At 39.7% G+C, this 18,030-nt stretch overlaps 1 protein-coding gene across 1 annotated transcript in view; it reads left to right on the top strand.

The window, feature by feature from the left end:
• LOC129561622 (estradiol 17-beta-dehydrogenase 11) overlaps positions 1 to 18,030 on the top strand; it is a 44,149-nt gene that overhangs the window by 7,324 nt on the left and 18,795 nt on the right. The window contains exons 2-4 of the mRNA XM_088836472.1: positions 4,599 to 4,706; positions 8,576 to 8,707; positions 11,611 to 11,717. Coding sequence (XP_088692598.1) covers positions 4,599 to 4,706; positions 8,576 to 8,707; positions 11,611 to 11,717 — 347 coding nt within the window. The remainder of the gene's footprint in view (positions 1 to 4,598; positions 4,707 to 8,575; positions 8,708 to 11,610; positions 11,718 to 18,030) is intronic.

Raw genomic sequence — 18,030 nt, 5'->3', positions numbered from 1 at the left:
CCTCCTGCAGTAGAAGCACTGACTTAACCACTGGGCTTCCAGCAGAGTCCACGATTTTTTCTATTTTTTTCTTCTTTTGGTCTTTAAGTTTTTATTGCTAGCTCTAGATTATTCTACATGCTGCACAATATGACTTTGTATGAATCTTCTAAAATTTATTTCTCTATTCACATAGTGATGAATATTTGGAGTTGTTTTCATTTTTTTCTTATTACTATGCAAATAATGCTACACTGCAAACTATTGTTTGTGTCTTCCTGCATATAATACCACAAGAATGTGATGCAAAAATCAGTCCCAACTATCAAAGAAGTTCATATCAGTTATTCAGTTACTCAGCTGACATTAATGTTTTACTATTAGGGCTTCCCACGTGGCTCAGTGGTAGAGAATCCACCTGCCAGCACAGGAGACATAGGAGATTTGAGTTTGATCCCGGGGTCAGGAAGATTCCCTGGAGTAGCAAATGACAACCCACTCCAGTATTCTTGCTGGGAAATCCCATGGACAGAGGAGCCTGGCAGGCTACCGTCCATGGGGTCACAAAGAGTCAGACATGACTTAGCGACTAAGCATGCAATGAACTTGGACACTGTCTAAAACTTTTATCTGGAGAAATTCAGAACTTAACTTTGTTGCATAGTTCAGAAGAGGTAGAAAGGAAACGTAGGCCCTAAGAGAGGAAGACCAAGGAAATTCAGGAAAAGTGAGGTTGCAGATGTAAAGGAAGGACCTTTTTGCCTCTACACACTCTTTCCACTGACAGAGAAAGTCAACCAGTAAACAGCAAATCTCTGAAAATAAAATAAATGGTTCCGTTCCATTCAGTCACTGTCGTGTCCGACTCTTTGCAACCCCATGGACTGTAGCCTACCAGGCTTCTCCGTCCATGGGATTCTCCAGGCAAGAATACTGGAGTGGGTTACCATCTCCTTCTCCAGGGGATCTTCCCGACCCAGGGATCGAACCTGGGTCTCCCGCATTGGAGGCAGATGCTTTAACCTCTGAGCCACCAGGGAAGCCCAAAAAATGGTAAATGGCTTTTATTATAAAATTTGCTCCAAATAAGGCCTGAATCTTACAAAGGTAAGACCCCCACTCCCCCAACGCCAAATCAGTCAGTATGCTTTTTATCCTTTTTTTTTTTAAACTGTGGTAAAATACATAGAACATAAATTTTTTCCTTTTAGCAATTTTTAACTACAGTGGCATTAAGTATTAATACATTCATAAATGTCAAGCAATGATCTGAATTGTCCATCTCTAGAACTTTTGCATCATCCCAAATGGTAACTCTACCACTAAACAAATTCTTCCCACTTCTCTCTCCCCTAGCCCCTGGTAGCCACCATTCTGCTTTCTATCTCTGTGAATTTGACTCCTCTAGGTAGCTTAGATAACTGGAATTATATAATATTTGACCATTTGTATCTGGCTTATTTCCCTTAGCTTAATATCCTCAAGATTGAACCATTTTGTAGCAGGTGTCAAAATTTTATTCCTTTTGAAGGCTAAATAGTATTCCATCATATGTATATTCCATATTAATAAAATATACTTTTCAGGAAAGTGTTAAAAGCTGTCTGTTAGATACAGGAAAGTAACCTAAGGGTTGTTGTTTAGTTGCTAAGTCCTGTCCAGCAAGAATACTGGAGTAGGTTACCATTTCCTTCTCCAGGAGATCTTCCCTACCCAGGGATTAAACTCACATCTCCTGCATTGGCAGGATTCTTTACCACTGAGCCATTTGGGAAGCCCAACATAAGGGTTATGAGATATTTCTTTGTTTTTGCTTGTTATTTTTTCCTTTGGCTATGCTGCTTGGTTCACAGGATCTTAGTTCCTGGACCAGGAATCAAACCCAGACTCTGGCAGTGAAAGCACCAAGTTTTGACCGCTGGGCTGCCAGGGAATTCCTCCTGAGCTATCTTGATGTCTCTTGGGGAGTAAGCGCTCCTCAGCACAGTATACTATTGAATGCACAGTATACTATTCGACAAAGGGAAAACACCCTGTTTCCTTTAACTGCCCCAATAAATTCACTGCACAAATTGCTACTTCTTTCCATAGCTGTCCAAATTTGTTTTTTCTGCAAGAGCAATTGCTCTTTCCCAGCAAATTTGCACACAGGTATTCTGTTTACCCCTTCGCCCCGTGGAAAAATTCTGTTACTGCATTTACTGCAGGTCAGTGTAGGGAGCCCGTTGACTCGTATACTAGCTGAAAATAGTCTGGGCATACGGGATTCACAGACTGAACCTCTCCCCGAGGTGCCTTTTGAGACATTCTTCATAGAAAAGTTAAACAGTGGATCAAAAGCAAGCCAACAAACAAGCAAAAACAGAAACAGAGACTTCCCTGGTGGTCCAGTGGTTAAGACCCTGCCTTTTCAGTGTGGGGTCACAGATTCCTTCTCTGGTCAGGGAACTAGGATCCTAGTTCACTTAGTTATGCTTAGTTGCTTCTTTTGGTGAGGCAAAACACAGAACCCAGCGATCTGATCCCGAATTTAAGGTGGCTCAAAAGTAGTGCCCCCAGTTGAGATCATCATTGCTTGTCTCAAATCTGCTCTCTTCTTATGATCGCCAGCTGACATGTAGCCAAGGACCAAAACTGAAAATTAAGTGCATCAGCCTTGGTTCCCTTCCACCTTTTTCATCCAGTCCCCAAATCCTGATGCTTTTGCCTCCTGGAGATACATTTTAAAGATTATTTTCTTCTCTACACCCTTTCAACTGGAACCACAGTTCAAACTTGTATCATCTGTTCTGAAACTACCTACTAACTTTTCTCTCTTCCTTCAGTATTGACCCCTAAAATCTGTCCTCTGTACATTTTTCTTTTTTAACAAGTTTATTTGGCTGTGTCGTGTCTTCATTGCAGCACATGGGATCTTTGTTGCATCATGGGGGATCTTTTGTTGTGGCTTCCAGACACAGGTTCAGTAGTTGCAACAGGCGTGCTTAGTTGCTTCTCCGCATGTGGGATCTTCGTTCCCCAACCAGGAATCAAACCCCTGTCCCGTGCATTGCAAGGCTGATTCTTAACCACTGGACCACCAGGGAGGTCCCTGTCCTCCATGCATTAGAAAGAGTAATCAATAGAATACACAAATTCGATTCTGTAATTTAATCAGTGGTTCTACACTAACTTGTTGGATAAAATGTAATATGGTATCTATTGCCCTTTAATCTGGACTCTTGCTGGCCTTGAACATTATGACCCAACAACAGCAATCTGCTGGTGCTTATCTTGTTGGACCTTTCTTCTGCCCTCCCTGCGCTTATACTGCTGGCATGCCCTTTCCCCTCTTTTCACCTGCCTGCTCTCCTCACCAGCTCAGGGGCCTCTTCTAGAATTACATTGCACACTCCTCCTCCTTATTCCCATAACTCTCTTTATGTTATTATACTTAACACAATAAATTAGTTGGAACCATATGAAACTGACAATATTCAGTCCTTTATTCCAAAGCAGTAGCAATTTCATATGGTCCTACCTAAATGTTAGGGCTTTCCTGGTGGCTCAGACGGTAAAGAATCCACTTGCAATGCAGGAGACCCAAGTTCAATCCCTGGGTCGGGAAGATCCCCTAGAGAAGGGAATGGAAACCCACTGCAGTATTCCTGCCTGGAGAATCCCATGGACAAAGAAGCCTGGTGGGCTACAGACCATGGGGTCACAAAGAGTCAGATATGACTGAGCGACTTAACACTACCTAAATGTTATACTTATTTTGTTTTTTTACTACACGGTGAGCTTGCTGAAATCTGGACTTTATCTCACTCATATGTGAGTCTGCAGGTTCTGCTAAGCACAGTGACTATTAAAATGTTGGCGGAATGGGTGACTGAATGAATGGATGAATTGTAGTTAACTCATTATTTATGTATTTTGCAGCCAGACAGTTGATATCCATGAATCGTTTTTAGTGACACAGAAAGAAATCTCAATATCATTTTTTAAAGCCTGATACAGAATACACAGGGCTTACCAGTTGGTACTAGTGGTGAAGAACTTGCCTCCTAATCAGGAGACATAGGAGATGAGGGTTCGATCCCTAGGTCAGGAGGATCCCCTGGAGGAGGGCATGGCAACCCACTCCAGTATTCTTGCCTGGAGAATCCCATGGACAGAAGAGCCTGGCAGGCTATAGTCCCTGTGGATTATAGTCCACAGGCTATAGTCCACTGGCAGGCTATGGTCCAGTGGTTAAGTCACTATAGACTGAAGTGACTTAGCATGCACATGGAATACACACATACATAGAGTCACAGAGTATGACAAAACACTGTCAAGCAGCTGTACTCCAGTAAAAATTAATTTTAAAAAAGTATGCGAAATTCATGAATACACGCTCAGTATTTTAAGACTTTTGGCTTCTTTTAAAAGCTTGCTTTCAATTCAGTTCCAAATAAGAGAAACTAGTTGTAGTACAGAGTGTGAAGCGTGCCTATATCCCTGTCAAAAATACATCAGTTAAATTCTTGTCCAGTCCTAGACCAGAGAATCCGAATACCCTCAGCTGTTTTCGGCTGTGTGTATAATCTGCTCATGTCATTGATCTTGCTCTCCTTGCCCTTCATTGCTTTTTGCAGCATGGACTTGAGGAAACAGCCACCGAATGCAAGAGATTGGGCGCGAAGGCTTATACCTTTGTGGTCGACTGCAGTAACCGAGAAGATATTTACAGCTCTGCGAAGAAGGTAAACTTCTTTTAAACTGGGTTCCAATCGTATCGTGCCAGAACTGGGGAGGATTTGGGAGATGACCCAGTTATGATGTAGACACAATATACAGAAGTTTTGTGGTTCCTCCAAGGTTGTCCAGCTAGCCAGTGGCAGACCCTGAACCCGGAACTGAGGCTCCCAGACTGTAGTGTGTTCTGGAGTTTTCCGGGGAACTTGGTAAAAATAAATGTGCACCCGGGGACTTCCCTGGTGGCCCAGTGGTTGAGAACCTGCCTTACAGTGCAGGGGACACGGGTTAGATCCTTGGTTGGGGAACAAAGATCCCACATGTGATGAGACACCTAATCCGGGGCACTGCAACTACTGAGCCGTGCAGTCTAGAGCCAGCAGGCAACAAGAGAAGAGTTTGTGTGCCGCAACCAAGGCCCAATGCAGCCAAATAGATAAGTATTTTTAAAAAATATGTACCCCAGAGGTTTTCTTGTAGTTGGCCAAGGGCTGAACCCGGGAATCTGCATGTTTAGCACCCTCCACACCTACACTTTGCCCATCTGATTCTGCTGCAGGTTTGATGACCTGCAAATTTATTGATGGCATCTTCTGAAACCCAGTCAAATTGGGTTAGTAACTTAGGATTAACCGAACTGTTTATCAGGCTTTGATCATATGTAAATCTACAAAAAGCTATGACAAACCTAGACAGCTTATTAAAAAGCAGAAACATCACTTTGCCAAGATAGTCAGAGCTATGATTTTTCGAGTAGTCACGTACAGATGTGAGAATTGGACCATAAAGAAGGCTGAGTACCGAAGAATTGATGCTTTCGAGCTGTGGTGCTGGAGAAGACTCTTGAGAGTCCCTTGGACTGCAAGGAGATCAAACCAGTTGATCCTAAAGGAAATGAACCCTGACTATTTATTGGAAGGACTGACTCTGAAGCTGAAGCTCCAATACTTTGGCCACCAGATGCAAAGAGCCAATCCATTTGAAAAGACCCGACCCATTTGAAAAGACCCTGATGCTGGAAAAGATTGAGGGCAGAAGATGAAGGGGCCAACAGAGCACAAGATGGTTGGATGGCATCACCAACTCCATGGTCATGAGTTTGAGCAAACTCCAGGAGACAGCGAAGGACAGGGAAGTCTGGCGTGCTGCAGTCCATGGGGGTTGCAGAGTCGGACATGACTTAGTGACTGAATAACAACAACAAACCTTTTTCTAGAAAGTGTTATTTTCCTCTTCTCTATACAACCAAGATGTGCTACATATATTAGGGTTTTACGCTGAATGCATTTATGCACATCCTTGTTAACTAATTACTGTAATGGTAAAAAGGTCATTTGGACCTGGGAAAATTCTTTAAAATACACATTCCTGGACCTCACCTCTAGATACTCTGATTCAGTACAGTATGAAGATTCCAGTTCTACTAGACTTCAGAATCTCTTTGTTTAGGAAATGTTAGGTTTGGGAACCTTTTCAACCTCTCTTTTCATTTTTTTATTGGCCGCACTGCACAGCATGTGGGATCTCAGTTCCCCGACCAGGGAGCAAACCCGTGCTGCCTGCATTGAAAGCTAGGGAGTCTTAGCCACTGGACTGCCAAGGAAGTCCCAGCTTCTATTTTTAGATTTTAATTTTTAATTTCAAACTGATGCCTCTTTATTATTAGTGATGCCTGAGCTAAGTTAAAAGAATTAGTAGAAATTACCCAGGCAAGTGACGGGAAATGGCTTTCCCAGAAAGAGGCACAGTGAGAGCAAGGCCTGTAGGTGACAAATATCTGCATTTAACAGTGACTGTTTCACTTAAGGTAATGGTGATTCTCCTTCACACGGATGAATGCTCTTCCAGTTAATAGTAACTGTGCGACTTTGAGCAAGTTGCTTAGCCTCTCTGTGCCTTTTTTCTTCATCATACACTTTAAATGGATGTGTTTATTATACTGAAGTTTATCATGTCAAAGGTTTTTTAAAAATCCACAAACCTACAGTTTAACTATATAAGGTTTTTCTTTTTCCTCTGCCTAACTTTTCTCAGTTACAACATGGGGATCGCAGCAGTACCTACTTCATAGGGTTGTTATGAGGATTAACTGGATTAATGATGCAAACTTCTTAGAAAATTACCTGGCACTTAGTAGCCACTTTGTAAGAATAGTTGTTAGTATTAATAGAATCACCAATCTAACAGAACCACCAATTAGTAGAATCACCAGTGCTATCTATGTAATTTTGTTATTGGCCATTGTTAAGGGGATTTACTAGTTACCTAAAATGGAATACATTCGTTTCCAGACTTATCTGGGCAAAGGCTTTTTGGAAAAGATAGTTTTATTATTTGAACCTATTCCATGTGTTTTAACTACTGTGTTTTTACTAAAATTATTCTAAGATGAACTATATGCTTAAGCAGAGTTTACACAATCGAGATGTGATTATCAGATAGGCTTTTTAATGTAGCTCTTTTGGTTTTTATGCAATTAAACTCTCAGCCTGCTTTCATTATTAAGAAATGTGAAAGCCCTAGGGTGGGATATTATGTGATGATGAGGCGATCAAGGATGAAGATAAGGTCAAGAGTGTCATTGGCAATATAAAACAGTAATTTATATCTTGTCCCTGCTGTGCGTGTGTGCTTGGTCATGTCTGACTCTGCGACGCTATGGACTATAGCCTTCCAGGCGCCTCTGTCCATGGGATTTCCCAGGAGAGAATACTGGAGTGGGTTGCCGTTTCCTTTTCCAAGGGATCTTTCTGATCCAGGGATCAAACCTGGGTTTTCTGCATTGCAGGCAGATTCTTTACTGTCCGAGCCACGAGGGAATTCATGAATTTATATATTGAGTCCTGTTACTTTGGAGGCATCATGGCAGCTTCATCAGTTCAACCACACAAAATGTCCTGTTTTTCTCAATAACTTAGGGGCATTATTCTGAACGACAGTTTTTAGATTGTGCTAGAGACGTGGATACAGGTACACATAGTGTTTGTCAAGGGCCAGACCACTCAGCTTGACCACTCAGTAGTTTACATACAACCTGATGAAATTAATTTCTGACTGCTGAGCATTTAGCAGTGACACACTCATGTCCTCCTGATGTGCTGACCAGCCTTTACTCCCACTTCCTTTCTGTCTGAAGTGGCTTGTCCTTGGCTCTGAGGTCAGAGAATCTGGGAGAGTCTCATCTCCATGTGACCTTAGATATCCATGTGACCTTGGGCAAGAAACAGCCCTTCCATGTTTCACATTTCTTACCTTTAAAATGAGCATGTAAGAGTTACTACTTCATAGAATGGTGAGAATTAAATGGGATAAATAATGCAATCAGGTAAAATGTATAGCATAGTGAAAGGCTTTAATGGGCTACACACCACCTCTCCTTCAGTCCCCCAGCTGCTGGGGGGGTTACTGGTCTGTGACCTGTAGCCCAGACTACAGGCTGCACAGGAGGTGAGCAGTGATTGAGCAAGTGAAACTTCATCTATATTTACAGCTGTTCTGCATTGCTCGCATGACCACCTTCTGTCCGATCAGCAGCAGCATTAGATTCTCATTGCAGCGCTCATCCTACTGTGAATTGTTGTTTATCTGTCACTGGTTAGGTTTTTGTTAGCCAAATGCCTCTTGGGTTCTAATTAGTAGAGAGCAAAGTCAAGAGACTGAATTGCAAAAGAAAATTTCTACCTATTAGACTTACAGGCAGGGCCATTTTGAAATTAAGTACTTAAAAAAATTTTTGTTTTCCCATTTGACGCATAGGTTACAAAACTACTTTTTTTTCACATATAATAGAAAGAGTTATACTTCGTTAACAGTCATTGCATGCAAACCTATCCCCAGACCTCTAAATGTTGCAAATATTTTAATTTTATTTTTGAAGGTGAAGACAGAAGTTGGAGATGTTAGTATTTTAGTAAATAACGCTGGTGTAGTCTACACATCAGACTTGTTCGCTACACAAGACCCTCAGATTGAAAAGACTTTTGAAGTTAATATCCTTGCACATTTCTGGGTAAGTATGAGTTCTTTTACCAAAGATATTCCCTTTTGTGTAACCCAAGGATTAAGTTTAAAGTGAAGCTTTCAGCAGACATAAGGTTGAATCAAATCAATACTGACATTTTCTTCATTTTTTTTTTCAATGTCTTAAATGTATTTTATTCTTCCCCAGTGCCCAGTAGAGCCTAAACAGATACTTATTAAAGAAAAGTGGTTTATGAACCAATAATTATAACCCTTCCTACAAAACCTGTACAGAGAAAGTTGAAAATACTAGTTTGAGCTACATTTACTTTTATTTTCTAAGAGAGAGAATACTAATGAGCTATGAAATGACGAAAAATCAGGCAGCAGAAGGGAAAAGAAAAAATAATGGGTCTGTATATTACACATTGTGAATAATCGGCTCTTGAATTATTAAGTGTGGGTTATCTCTTATGGAGAAAGGCAGATTTTAAAAATTCATTTTATGACTATTGAACTGCTTTATAGTTATTTCCAGTTTTCAGACAATCGTAGGCCAAACTTACAAATTATTTTGGAAAAACATTTCCTCTCTTGATATGCTGCATAATCAACACAAATACACCTTGTTTTTTATAGTGTTTATTAGACAAGACCTGGGAATGGTGGTCCAGTGAAACTAAAAAACAAAAAAATGTTCCACCTGTGAAATCAGAAAAGGATTTTGGAGGAAAAGAAGTTACTTTGAGTTCAGTTTACCTGTAGTCCATCTTGTAAAAAGTGCTTGGTACTTGAGGCAATCACCTCACCCGACACCTCAGAGTAAAAGGTTAGTTTCTGCGAGTCCAGAATGAAAGCTGATGAATACAGGAAATGGTAAGAGGTCTGGACTACACTGTCTCTTCTCAGAATGAAAAGTCAGTTATCACAGAATGAAATAAATTTAGGAATCAGTGTGGTTACTTTTAGCAAAAGTAGTAGCTGGTATGATCTATTTCAAAACTACCTCCATTTTATCCCTGGTGAGTTTTCCTAATGGACCTGTGTAATATTTTATTAAACCAGGCTGCTATCTGACATTTTCTTCAGATACTGAGAATAACATTTTACATCCTATGACCAAATCCTATCAATCATTCTTCCCTTCACTCAAAAAATATGAATAATATGAATTAATAATAAGAATAAACTTTAGGTGTTATATATGTTTTAATTCTAAGCTAGATTTTTACATTTCTGTGTGATCTGTTTAGAGATGAGGGAGGGATTAGAGATTATCTGAGTCATTTTCTGTGATTCTATAAAAGGTGAACCCAGTTTACCTGTTCACTTTCAGAGTCTCACAAGCCTCGGGCCTTATATTATTTCCTGGTTCCAAAATTGCAAACTTTATTAGGAACTTCACCATTCAAGGTCTTAAATGGTGAGAGAGAATCAGAGAGAGAGTTTAAATGTTGGTCAAATAGCCATTACATAGAAGAGCCCCTTAAAGATTTCTTGGATGTGAGTTTGGGATGAGTAATCTCAGAATGTAAATTGGTATAGTCACTGTAGAAAATAGTATGTAACTGCCTTAAGAAACAAAAAAGAGAGCTACCATATGACCCAGCCATCCCACTCCCAGGTATATGTGCAGGAAAAATGAAAACTCTAATTTGAAAAGGTACATATACCCCACTGTTCATAGAAGCATTATTTACAATAGCCAAGACATGGAAACACCCCAAGTGCCCATCAACATACAATTGAGACTTAGAAGGTGTAGTAAATATGTTTACAATGGAAATTTACTCAGCCATAAAGAGAATGTAATATTTCCATTTGCAACAACATGGATGGACCTGGAGAATATATTTAGTGAAGTAGATCAGATAGAGAGACAAATATATGATTCCTTTACATATGGAAAATGAAAAATAATACAAATTAATCTATATACAAAACAGAAACAGACTCACAGACACAGAAAAACTTATGGTTATCAAAGGGGAGAGGGAAGAGAAAGGGACAAATTAGGAGTCTGGGATTAACAAACATGAGTTTGAGTGAACTCCGGGAGTTGGTGATGGACAGGGAGGCCTGGAGTGCTGTGATTCATGTGGTCGCGGAGAGTCGGACACGACTGAGCGACTGAACTGAACTGAACTGAGGCATAAAACAGATAAGCAACAAGGATCTACTGGATAGCACAGGGAATTATATTTAATACCTCATAATAACCCATAATGGAAAATAATACGAAAGTATATATATATATATAAAACTGAATCACTTTGCTGCATACCTGAAACTAATATGATATTGTAAATCAACTTTACTTCAGTTTGGAAGAAGGGATATTGGGGTTGGTGAAAATGCAGTATTGTTTCATTTTATTAGTCCCAAATTAATGACATCCATTTTTTATATTTTTATGCCTTAAAAGTTTGTGTCTTTCTGCCACTCTCCAAATGTGTTTTTTCTGAATCCCCAGCATAGAGCAGATGCTCAGTAAATATTTATTTTATAAAATCATTCAGTGATTGTTGCAAGATTTTTGTCACTTCAGTATTTTGATGACATAACCAAACTCTTTTCTAATCATTTCACCTTAAATGTAACATTTTCAATAACTCTAGATATTATACGTGTTCAATATATGAGATGAGAGAAGACATCAGTGATGGAAGGTGGAGGAACATAAGAAATTAACATAAGAAATTAGCAATTTAACTGAGATGGATTCTCAAAGCTTTCAGCGTTCATTGTTTCATTTAACTTTTCTAATCTGGGCATCCTGTCTGCATTATGTTGCCACATTGGTTTTTTTTCTTCTATGAAAATTAATCTAGGTTTTTTTCATTGATGAAATGTTATGAACAATGTTAACAAAATACACCTTCATTTTGAAATATTCCCACTGGGTTTGCAAATCAGAAATATTTTTTTTTCTCTTAATAAAAACATTTCTAGACTACAAAGGCATTTCTTCCTGAGATGATGAAGAATAATCATGGCCATATTGTCACTGTGTCTTCAGCAGCTGGGCATACTGGGGTCCCCTTCTTACTGGCTTACTGGTATGTAAATGTGTGTTTTTTCATTGGTTCCTGTGCTTAACTTGAGTGTGATTTCTTGAGTGTAATGAGGACTATTGTTAACAATGATAGGCTTTCCTGGTGTCTCAGATGGTAAAGAATCTGCCTGCAGTGCAGGAGACCTGATTTCAATCTCTGGGTTGGGAAGATCCCCTGGAGAAGGGAATGGCAACCCACTCTAGTGTTCTTGCCTGGAGAATTCCATGGACAGAGGAGCCTGGCAGTCTTCAGTCCATGGCAGCACAAAAGAGTCAGACACACCTGAGCACGTACACACAGACTTCCAGTGTTGCTGAAATAAGCAGAAGGAGTTGCACAAAGTCTCTTGCACAACAGCCTTATCAATCATTAATCCTCTCCTGGGCTGACCATTTGAGAGGTGGCTACAGGGAAATTATCCAATAGGAAGCCAAGTGCTTCAAGCATTTCTCATCCCTTTTAACAGCAAGGAATTAAAATGAGGGCAGGATTTTTGCAAGATGAAAAAAGTTAATATTAATCATTTTAATAAAGTCATTTTGGGGAAACTAACCATTAGAAAAAGAGAATATAATCTGGGATTCCAAATTAAAAACATCCAGACAATGAAATTGTTGTAAAAGTGGATTTTAATAGTTCTTCTAAAAACCCATGCTATTATAATAACTAAGAAGTTACTATAACAAGTAGGGCACAGTAATGTGTGCTCCACCATGTGGAGAATTGATCAGTGAGATCATGATAGCCATGGTCATCCTACTGGTTGCAGCACCCTGTTAGTTGTTAGCTGCTTCTGTATGTTAGCAAATTATCACCCTTTGATGTTGAATTATGACTGTGCAGGTAAATAGATATCGCTCAAATTTGTTTTCTACCAAACAAATGTGCTCTTTTGGAATTAAGTATCTAAATTTTAGAAGTAATACAGATGTAGTTGTAAATGTAGCTACAGATATGTGTATAAATACGGGATTTCCCTGATAGCTCAGTTGGCAAAGAATCCGCCTGCAATGCAGGAAGAGTAAAAGTGAAGTCGCTCAGGCGTGTCCGACCCTTTGCAACCCCATAGACTGTAGCCTACCAGGCTCCTCTGTCCATGGGATTTTCCAGGCAATAGTACTGGAGTAGATTGCCATTTCCTTCTCCAGGGGATCTTCCCAACCCAGGGCTCGAACCCAGGTCTCCCACATTGTAGACAGACACTTTACCGCCTGAGCCACCAGGGAAGTCCCAATGCAGTAAACCAATGCAGGAAACCCCGGTTCAATTCCTGGGTTGGGAAGATCCGATGGAGAAGGGATAGGCTACCCACTTCAGTATTCTTGGGCTTCCCTTGTGGCTCACCTGGTAAAAAATCCACCTGCAATGCAGGAGACCTGGGTTCGATCCCTGAGTTGGGAAAATCCCCTGGAGAAAGGAAAGGCTACCCACTCCAGTATTCTGGCCTGGAGAATTTCATGGACTGTGTAGTCCATGGGGTCACAAAGAGTCAGACACAACTAAATGACTTTCACTTCACTTCAGGCTGTGGTGGATAACTTATTTTCTTGTGACGTATAAACATATGAGCCTGGCAGCAGAACCTGAAACTCTCTTTCATCAACGGAGTGATAAACACACAAAAATTGAATTAGGGTTTAATGGCTAAGGGCTAATTACTTCAAAAGAGACAGTATGCAGTCTAGGCACAATAGGTCTGTCCTGTGACTGCTTTAGCAGTATTTCATCTTTTTTAAAAAAACTCAAGTCAAGGTTATATTTATTTCTAAAACTATTAGAAAATAAATATATACCAAGAGAGAAAGAAAGAAAATGTAGATGAACAAAAAGAACAAAATAAAAATTACTTCTCTTGCCATTTCCTAAGAACAACCAACCAGTCTGTGGATATGTTTAGACTAACTTTGAAAATTTGTTTGTTCTTTTTGTTCATCTATAAACTCTAGCTGATATATTTTGTCAATTCAAATAGCCAATTTATAAGCATGAAATGTACCAGTATGGGAAGACATGCCAAAATTGAGTACTAATCATTAGCTTGTAATGAAATGTTGTCCAAAAGAATAATTTGGAATAAGAAAATATTAATTGAGGTTACTGATAGTAAGAAGAAATTTAGTGGGCTTTCCTGCTAGCTCAGATGATAAAGAATCTGCCTGCAATGCAGAGACCTGGGTTCAATACCTGGGTCAGGAAGATCCCTTGGAGAAGGGAATGGCTACCCACTCCAGTATTCTTCCATGGAGAATTCCATGAACAGAGGAGCCTGGCAGGCTACAGTCCATGGGATCATAGAGTCAGACACGATTGAACAACTAATGCTTTCACACACACAAGGGGAAGTAAAAAATCCACTCACTGTTAGCTTTTATATATATATTTATCTCTAAAAACAAATTCACTCTGAAGTTCAAAAGTATAAAATTCCTTCAACACACTCGAGATCATTAACTATGAGTTTTAATATATTTCTGCACTTTTGGTTCACTTCAGAAAAATCAGAAAAAACAGTTTAGTGGAAGAAAAGAGAAGAATATTTATTGATAATCTCACACAGAAATAACCATGATGAGCATTTCTTATCATTTTTAGGACATTTTTAATGTAGAAATACAGTCATACCTTGAAAAAGGTTTACATATGTAGTCTTTTTTTTAAGTGAACGTTTTGCATGTTAACTATATATATGCAACATCGTTTTCAGTTTTTGTTGGATAATTTATTTTCCCAGATTCTTTCAGTTCAAAGGAACACAAAACTTGTAGTGCCTCAGACCAAAAGAGGCTCTCTGTTCCCAAGATGGCTGCCAGCCTTGCTAGAATAATATCTTCTCAGCTCCCAAGTCTCTAGCAGCAGCAGGGAAAAGCCATACCTCCCAGTGTTCTAGTCCTGGAGTTCACTCTTAACTAGACCAACTTGGATCCAACTGCTGAACTGGGGTATAAGCTGGCAAAATGAAAGCCATCTTAGCAGAATGAGGGAATATGAATGCTGACAGAGGCAAAAACAGCCTCTGTCCACTACAGAAATTTTCAGCTCTTTCCAACTATTTACCTTCATGAACTGGATACCCCAGGGACTATCCTTGACTATAAATCTTTAGAAACATGATTGTTTATTTCCTTGGGATAAGTAATTAAAAGAGAAATTACTGACTCTAAGAGCATAGCATAGATAGATAAATAGTTAGATGGATACAATTTGGTTTTTTTGGCTGTTATCTCGTGGCATGTGGATTTTTGTTCCCCAGCAAGGGATTAAACCTGTGCCCCATGCAGTGGAAGCACAGTCTTAACCACCGGACTTCCAGAGAACTCTCAAGCATGGCATTTTTTTTAAATCAATTTTATACCTTTTGCCAAACTGTCTTCCAGAAAGTGCTGCCAATTAACCTGTACTTTGGAAAACTGCCAGTTAACTTATACTTTGGAAATTCTGCTGAAAGTTCTCTCACTTTTTTTATTAAAGCTGAGACATATGACTTAAAAATATTGCCAGTCCAATTCTATAAAATGAAAGTATTTTGTACATTGAAAACAACTCAAACAAATAAAAAATTTCCTACTATCCTTACTGTTACTCCTAGGCACAACTTTTATCTTTTTTTATTTTGTATTTATATTAATTATCCCTGAAAAGATAAAATGTTTCATCTACATATATCTATTGGTATTTGGGGGCTTCCCAGGTGGCACTAGTGGTAAAGAACCTGCCTACCACTGCAGGAGATGTAAGAGATGCATTCGATCCCTGGGAATATCCCTTGGAGCAGGGCATGGCAATCCACTCCAGTATTCTTGCCTGGCAGGCTACAGTCCATAGGGTCGCACAGAGTTGGACAGTCGACTGAAGTGACTTAGCACTCATACACATTGGTATTTTCATTTTGTAAATTTTCTGCTAATGCCCTTAGGCATTTATCCATTAGAATATTGTCTTATTCGTTTGACTTCCTCAATGGCTCAGTGGGAAAGAACCTACCTACCAATGCAGGGGATGTGGGTTCAATCCCTGAGTTAGGGATCTTCCCCTCCTGGAGAAGGAAATGTCAACCCAATCCAGTTTTCTCGCCTGGAAAATCCCATGGACAGAGGAGCCTGGCGGGCTGCAGTCCACGGGATCGTAAAGTGGGTCAGACATGACTGAGCGTGTTCATTCATTTATAAAAACTGTCGCTTATTCACCTAATTCTTCAGCTCAGTTCAGTTCAGTCGCTCAGTCGTGTCCGACTCTGTGACCCCATGAATCGTCTGTTCCAAATAGGAAAAGGAGTACATCAAGGCTGTATCAGTTCAGTTCACTTCAGTTCAGTTCAGTCTCTCAGTCATGTCCGACTCTCCGCGACCCCATGAATCACAGCACGCCAGGCCTCCCTGTCCATCACCAACTCCCGGAGTACACTCAAACTCATGTCCACAGAGTCGGTGATGCCAGCCAGCCATCTCACTCTCGGTCGTCCCCTTCTCCTCCCGCCCCCAACCTTTCCCAGCATCAGAGTCTTTTCCAGTGAGTCAACTCATCCCATGAGGTCGCCAAAGTATTGCAGTTTCAGCTTTAGCATCAGTCCTTCCAATGAACACCCAGGATTGATCTCCTTTAGAATGGACTGGTTGGATCTCCTTGCAGTCCAAGGGACTCTCAAGAGTCTTCTCCAACACCACAGTTCAAAACCATCAATTCTTCGGCGATCAGCTTTCTTCACAGTCCAACTCTCACATGCATACATGACCACGGGAAAAACCATAGCCTTGACTAGACGGACTTTTGTTGGCAAAGTAATGTCTCTGCTTTTTAATATGCTATCTAGGTTGGTCATAACTTTCCTTCCAAGGAGTAAGCATCTTTTAATTTCATGGCTGCAATCAGCATCTGCAGTGATTTTGGAGCCCCCAAAAAATAAAGTCTGACACTGTTTCCACTGTTTTTCCATCTATTTCCCATGAAGTGATGGGACCAGATGCCATGATCTTTGTTTTCTGAATGTTGAGCTTCAAGCCAACCTTTTCACTCTCCTCTTTCTCTGTATATTGTCACCTAATTCTTACGTCACCCTAATCCTTGTCTGTAATTGCTTTACCAATTTGTCATTTACCTCTTAACTTGGTTGTTGCTGTCTTTGTTTCGTCACTAAATCAATTTCCCAGGCAAGAATACTGGAGTGGGTTGTCATTTCCTTCTTCAGGGGGTCCTCCCCACCCAGGGATCGAACCCGCGTCTCTTACGCCTCCTGCATCGGCAGGCAGATTCGTTACCAGTAGTGCCACCTGGGAAGCCCTTAACTTGGCTAGAAGCTAATATAAGCTTCGACTATATCATGTTAGAGGTCTGATTAGCCACCCAAATTTAAAGCCTAATTCTACTACTTTGTTTTTGTTCTTGGGCAAGTTCTATAATTCCACCTCTACCTAAGTTTTGTTTTGTTTTTTTTTGGGAAATGGAGATCATAATAGTATCGGTTTCACAGAATTGTTGTAAGGGACTAAATCAAATAATGCATCTGAATAACTGAGGTCAGTATCTGGCATATAGTAATCAATTTTAGAAATGATTAATTTTGTTTCTGTTGTGTACAGAAGATTTACATTTTATGTAGTTGAATCTAGCAATCTTTCTTTTAAGGCTTCAATAAATGTCTAAGCGTCAGGCAAAAAAGGATAAAAGAGAACTTTCCACAGCTTTCTGTTTTCCAAAGCACAGGTTAATTGGCAAGAATTTACTTTGTATAATTGCTAATCTGTACAGGCTTAGAGAAAAGCAATCTATTGAGTAATTAATGGTATTGAATTATACACTTAAACATAATTAAAATTTTAAATTTTATATTAAAAATATTTTGTATAATTTTAAAAATTAATAAGGTAATATTCTAAAGCCCACTGAACTGTGTTCCTAAGTGAGTGAATTATATGGTATGTGACTTTATATTTTTCAGTAATGCTACTTTCTCTAAAAGCCTAGTTGGAAAAGTAATGTCCACTTAAAATATGGTTGATTTCCCTTCTCTTTCCAAATGAAGGCACTATGATGATAAGAATTGCTTTACATTTTGATTTATTCACTTGAAAAATATTTACTGAACACCTGTTATAGGCCAAGCACTGTGCCAGGCCCTGGGGATTCACTGGAGACCAAAACAGTCAGAGAGATTATTATAGTGAAGGTATGGGGCCAGACGTTTAAAAAATTCATCCAAATGAGTGTTTAATTACAAATTCAAGATGTGCTTCATGGAAAACTGAAGATTACTGTATAATGGGGAAATAATTTAGACTAGGGTTTCGGAATGGAGAAGGAAATGGCAACCCACTCCAGTGTT

Source organism: Moschus berezovskii, chromosome 5, assembly GCF_049115385.1.
Source record: "Moschus berezovskii isolate FMDL1 chromosome 5, NW_MosBer_1.0, whole genome shotgun sequence".
Lineage (NCBI taxonomy): Eukaryota > Metazoa > Chordata > Mammalia > Artiodactyla > Moschidae > Moschus > Moschus berezovskii.
The sequence above is the reverse complement of the archived record's forward strand: the minus strand, read 5'-3'. Positions and strand labels throughout refer to the sequence as shown.